Source organism: Mustela nigripes, chromosome 2, assembly GCF_022355385.1.
Source record: "Mustela nigripes isolate SB6536 chromosome 2, MUSNIG.SB6536, whole genome shotgun sequence".
NCBI lineage: Eukaryota > Metazoa > Chordata > Mammalia > Carnivora > Mustelidae > Mustela > Mustela nigripes.
The window spans coordinates 24,988,593-24,994,654 of NC_081558.1; the positions used below are offsets into that span (position 1 = coordinate 24,988,593).

General features: G+C 40.4%; 1 protein-coding gene across 7 annotated transcripts in view; it reads right to left on the reverse strand.

Annotated features, from left to right (window-relative positions):
- The window catches only part of ERC2 (ELKS/RAB6-interacting/CAST family member 2), a 915,738-nt gene that overhangs the window by 881,828 nt on the left and 27,848 nt on the right, over nucleotides 1–6,062 (reverse strand). For all 7 annotated transcript variants that reach the window (XR_009402378.1, XR_009402376.1, XR_009402377.1 and 4 more), the window contains exon 3: nucleotides 2,048–2,841. Coding sequence is in view for 1 of the 7 variants with exons in the window: in XM_059389982.1 (XP_059245965.1) it covers nucleotides 2,048–2,704 (657 nt within the window). In the remaining 6 variants the exon portion in view is untranslated. The remainder of the gene's footprint in view (nucleotides 1–2,047; nucleotides 2,842–6,062) is intronic.

Genomic DNA, 6,062 nt, shown 5'->3' on the forward strand with positions numbered 1-6,062 from the left:
CTCAAGTATTCACTTATTTCTGACTTATAGCAACTTGGGACAGTTAAGTAGGATTATGGATATTTAAACTAAACTAACGCTAACAAAATAGACAAGGGGTTTAAAATGCTTTTACAACAGCATGAAGGTTTTGTGTGTCATTAAAATGTACCTCAATATGTCATTTATTTTATTTTGTCAACAACTTCCATACATATTTAATTCTGTGTGAATGTCGGAAAAGACACATAATAGATTGGCATAATAGCACATCACGTAATTTATAAGTAAACATACATGTGTGTAAGTGAGAGTCTGTGCTCAAAAAAAAATTTAATGATAGCAACGTAAGATAAAAGTAATTTTTGAGCTGACAGTTTAAAGAATGGATTTCAAACTTTTTTGTCATTATTTGCATGATTCCTAAATAGCTGTAACCGTTTTTCCAAAACAACTAAAAAAGAAAACCAGTACAGAATTAGGGAAATACACATAGCAGTGACAGGTTCATAAAGACATCACGAACCAGCAAAGTCAGGGGAAAAAAGCAGAAATGATAGTAAAGAGCATTAATTTGATTTAGGACTGAAGAACAAAACTTTCTGTTCTAACTAAAAATCACACTTTCACATCTGAAAACCAGCAAAGACTCTGTCAGATAGTCAAAAGGATAAGGTGATTGCTTTCTACACATAGAAGAGAATGAAGAACAGATTCTCACAAAGATCAGAAATGCTTCTAAAGATACTTGGACTCCAAGGGGTGGTATCCAGGGCAACAGATAGGAGGGCCAGCAGATAACCCCAAGAAAGGCAGAGAGCTTCGTGAGGCCAACATCAAGACCAATTATCAAAGAATCACAAGGTCAGCCAAGTTAGAATTATCTCAAATTTCTACAGAAAGTTAAGTGATACCCAGAAATTTTTCCACCAAATGCCACAGCACTCTACTCCCCATCTCCTAGCACTTATCTCACTACTCATAAGAGGTGAAGCTGGGATTTAAACCCAGGAATGTCAGACTCCAAAGCCCTTATGAAAACAGGAGCAGATGAATGAGCCCCACAGAATAGGTAGGATTTGGAAATGGGAGACTAGCCAACTATAAAAGGGAAAAGGAAGGGAGAGGCTTCCAGAGAAGGGAAACCTTTCTCTGGCAGAAAGCTACCAGAGAAAGGGAACAGAAAGAGTAAAGAACTGAAGGGGTAAAACCCTGAGTAAGTGCAGCAATCACCAAGTTGGAGTGCAGGTAACACAGGAGATGCGCAGGGAGGGGGTATGAGATAAGGCTGGAAAGCCTGGCTCAGGCCTTCCAAAGTAAGGTGCTGATGGCTCAGCCAAAATGCCAAATTCACTCTGAAGCCAATAAGTAATTATTGAGGGCTGTAAAGCAGAGAAATGGTATAACTGAAAGTAGACACAGGGAAAACTAATCTTGCTATAACATGGAAGATAGATCAAAGAGTAAGAAGGTGTCTTGCACATAGTACATGCTTATTTAATATGAATGGATAAAGGAAAGATCAGGTTACAAATTTTTTTGTTTCTCCAACCTGGTATCAAACCCATTCCACCCAGTGTTACTTAATATTATTTGGTTTGCTGTTTAGAGTATAAACTCCACTCATTCTAGAAAGAAATAAACTTGCTCTCACTTCAAAAATAAATCAATTCATCAGTCAAATGTGGCTCTTTAAATGTTGCTGTTAAAGTGTCTACTCTTGCAAAAATTAACATTTTCCTCTTCCATGCAGAAGGAAGTACATCTGAGCTGCTGTTGTTACCACTGAAAAAAGAAAAAAAATAACCAAGTATAAAAGTTAGGCAATAAAGAATGATTCCCCCTCTTCTGCAACAGTGTGAAAAAGTTAATGGAAAATAAGATCAGAAGTTATAATTTCATATTGCTTATATGACCTTTTGTAGTCTCTAAGTCAAACACGTCCTAAACCATAGCTTTCTTGATGATGCTGAACTTTCTTCCACATAGGTCGTGGTGCCATCTGCAAAGCATCAACTACTCAGTGAAAAGCCAAGGCTGAAAAACACAGAGATGAGTCATAACCTACCTGATTTTCTTCATGGGACACCCTCATCTGTTCCTTGAGAACGGACATTCGGGCTGCCTCTTCTTTCCTCAAGACTCTCTCCTTTTTGAGCTCAGGACTCCAGAAGGTCTTGATACTGTTCATGGAAGATCCTAACTTGCTGTCTTTGATGTCTAGTTCTTTCCGGAGGAGGTCATTCTCTCTCTGAAGTTCTTTGAGCTGAGCTTGAAGGTCTAACATTGTGCTGTCCCTTACCTGCCTCAACATGGAAGGGACCTGATGGTGGTGGTGATGGGATGAGCTAGTCAGACCACCATGTTGATCTGTGTATGAAAGAACATCTGTGTGGGAAAGTCCAGCAGAAGCAATATTGGGACTACTCCCCATGGCTGTGACTCGGCCTCCATAAACAGCTCGATTTGTGGCTCTTCCCAGAGTCATGGTGCCCTTTGGGTAAGTTGTCGAAGCCACCCCTTCATGATCACTCAGGTACATAGGTCCAGATGTAGCATAGGCTGCATTTAGGGACTGGATGTTCTCCATGGACAGTGTCTTGCCTGTTCCTCCACCTCCCCCACTGCTTGTTCTTCTGTGGCCCAAACGAGGAGACCTTGGCAAACGAGGAGATCTGGAAGGACTACCTTCCAGATTGGTGATTGTTCTTGCACTTCCATACATTTTTCTTCTATTATGAGGTGCTATTGAAGAGAAGGAATGTTATACTAAGTTGGGGGTTAAGCCAGTATTTCCACTATTGGCCAGAATTTTCAATGCATTCTTTTCACACTCTGTTCCAGAAAATGACTCCAGAGGATCTGAAAAATGAGAAGAAGAAAAAAATAATCAAAAACAAACTTCTTTAGAACTCTGACTACATTATATTTTTTAAAATGTATCAATAGGTTAATGATGATAATGACAGATACAAGAACAATAGTCACACCCATATTCTTTTTTTTAAGTAGTCCCAAACTTTATTTACTACATGTAAATATTTTGTCTATTTCCCACACCCAAATCCCAAGCAAGCTCAAAAGTTCTCAGAGCAAAGAAGCAGCTCATTTTTCTTCAGGAAAATGATGCTCTGCATTTTGGTTTGTGCTAAGTGACAGCTGGGACTTCCAGAAAATTCACCATAGAATTCCTCATCATAGGGAAATTTGCTATAAAATACTCCATCCTAGGGGCATGGCCCCCATACACAAGTGGCTTGACAGTGACTCTGAGAAGCTTTTTCTTCCTAGGACGTCACATAATAGTCAGGCATGTTGTTACTTCCCACCCCTGTACACATTCCAGTCATCACTAATCCACCACAGTCCTCATTTCCACTAAGGCTGGAACTCTTCTCAACATAACACTCTAGAGGGTTTACCACCAATCAACTTGCACTGGCTCAGGAGTGAAACTATTGGCCATTTTGGAGCTAGAAGAAAAAAAGGAGGCTCAACCATTAAGATTCCTGTACATCTAGCCAGATCCTAAATGCTATTACCAGAGAAAATGGTAGTCCTGTCTTTTTCTCCCGTCACACACTTCTTTCAGGCTGGTGTTTTGGGACTTCCTTTTCCAATTCTGGTTGACCTAAATAATTACTCCACATTAATTCACACCTGAAGAGAAATGGCACAAGGGAATAGTAGACCATGTTAGAGCTCCTGGGCCGATACCCCCTGGAGAAGAGTAGTAGAAGCTCCCTGTCATAGTCACTCAAGAACTTTGTTGTAGAATTTTATGTAGCTGGGATACAGGGTTGTGATTATCCCTTCAATGTTGGGCCCAAATGGCCTTATTGTGGTGCATAATGGCCTCCCGCTCTTCCTTTGAGGATATGTTTAGTATACTTTATTTTTCTTCACGTTTTAGACACTAAGAACACAGATTTTGGAGAAGGGCAAACCAGGGTTCAAATTTCTATTCTAACACTGACTACCTTAGTGACCTTAGGTTAGGGATAGGCATGTGGTCCACATTGGCCCAAAAAGAGTTACACCATACTTTAGTTGGAACAATTGGGAAAGGCAAGCTCTTTTGCAGCTAGAATTACTTGCTTTTGAGATGGAGCTTCAGAGGACCTCCACATGGAAATGGCTGTCTTGGGAGTGAAGCTAATGCAAAGGAAAGCAGAGCCAAACTTTTTGTTTCCCCCAAGATTTTATTTATCTATTTGACAGAGAAAGAGAGAGAGCGCACAAGCAAGGGGAGTGGCAGGCTGAGGGAGAAGGAGAAGCAGACTCTCCATTGAGCAAGGAGATACATGTGGGGCTCCATCCCAGGACCTGGGGTAATGACCAGAGCTGAAGGCAGTTACTTAACCAATTGAGCCTCCCAGGCACCCCAGAGCCAAACTTTAGATAGTATGAAATCAAACCAAGTGACATAACTTGATACCCTGGATCCAGCACTCACTGAAGGTACATCTACTCCAGACCATTTTGGCTACACATGCCAGGCAGACTGACTGAATTATTGACCCCAATTCATCACTCCTTCTTGCACCTATGTCCTTGGCAGTGCCCTCCCAATCTGACTCTGAGTTCACTCATATGATTTGTTCTGGCCAATAAGGTGGTAGCATATGTGAAGGAAGCAGAGGCCTAAAGCAGCTCTTGTGTATCTATTTTCTTGCTCATTTTCCTCTGCAACAGTAATTAGAATATGCCCAGTCTTGCTTGCTGGAAGATGAGAAATATGAAATAGAGTCAAGGTGTCCTGGCCAACAGCCAACCAACCCCAAGACATTTAAGCAAGCCCACTCAAGATGAGCAGAGCTGCCTAGCCAACCTGCAGCTGACCACAGAGGCATAAGCAAGTGCAGCTGATATCCAATGAGCCCCATACACCAATGGACAAAACAAATCCTTATTATGTCAATGATGTTTTGCAGCTGGATGTTCTGCAGCATTACTAGAGCAACAGACAATGGATAGCTTCACTCATATGTTTCTTTTTTCATTACGTTCAATTCTAGTTGGGGTATCTGTGTTTTACATCCTAAAAAGTCCTCATATACAGTATGAATAAATATTTTCCATAAAGTCTCCTCCTTTCCCTAAAAAGTCCCAAGAGTTACACTCATTTCTAACTAAGGAACTTCGTTTCAAATGTTTACATTACTTAGAGCTATATTTTATTCTACTTGAAAATACACAAAAATCATTTTGTATCTAAGATTTTTGCATGATAATCTGTTCTGTAGAAAAGGCAAATCAACAGTTCCAACAATAGGATTCAGTTACATAAATGATGAAAGAGACAGACTGACAGTGGATAGAATAATGTAACCATAACATGAATAGTTAATGAGATGGAAAGATATTCGTGACACACTAGTCGGGAACGACTACAAAACATTTTTTGACTTACATAAAACACGCATACATACACACTACTTAAAGAGAAGACTGGGACAACACACATAAAACGTTATCAAGTGGTGGGGTTCCACATGGTTTTCATTTTCTTTTGTTTAAATGTATGTGTGAAAATTTCTATAATAAAGATCTTTTAGATTGTGTTTTTAGTCTCTATTTCATTTGTTTGGCCTTGTGACTACTTAGACCACCATCTCCTACAGAAGTGACACTGTTCCAGCTCTGAGCCTGGCTCTAAAAGGCCTAGCAGCCCTAAAAAAACAGAGATTTAAGGTCCAAGCTATCTTACTGGAAAGAGAGTCACACAAGAAGATCCCAGAAGAGAACACTCCTACACTGTTGGTGGGAATGCAAGCTAGTGCAGCCACTCTGGAAAACAGCATGGAGGTTCCTCAAAAAGTTGAAAATAGAGCTACCCTACGACCCAGTGATTGCACTACTGGGTACTTACCCTAAAGATACAAAAGTAGTGATCCGAAGGGGCATGTGCACCCGAACATTTATAGCAGCAATGTCACAATAGCCAAACTATAGAAAAAGCCTAGATGTCCATCAACAGATGAATGGATAAGGAAGACGGGGTATGTGTGTATGTATATATGCATATGTGTATACACACACACACACACACACACACACACACACACACACACACACACACA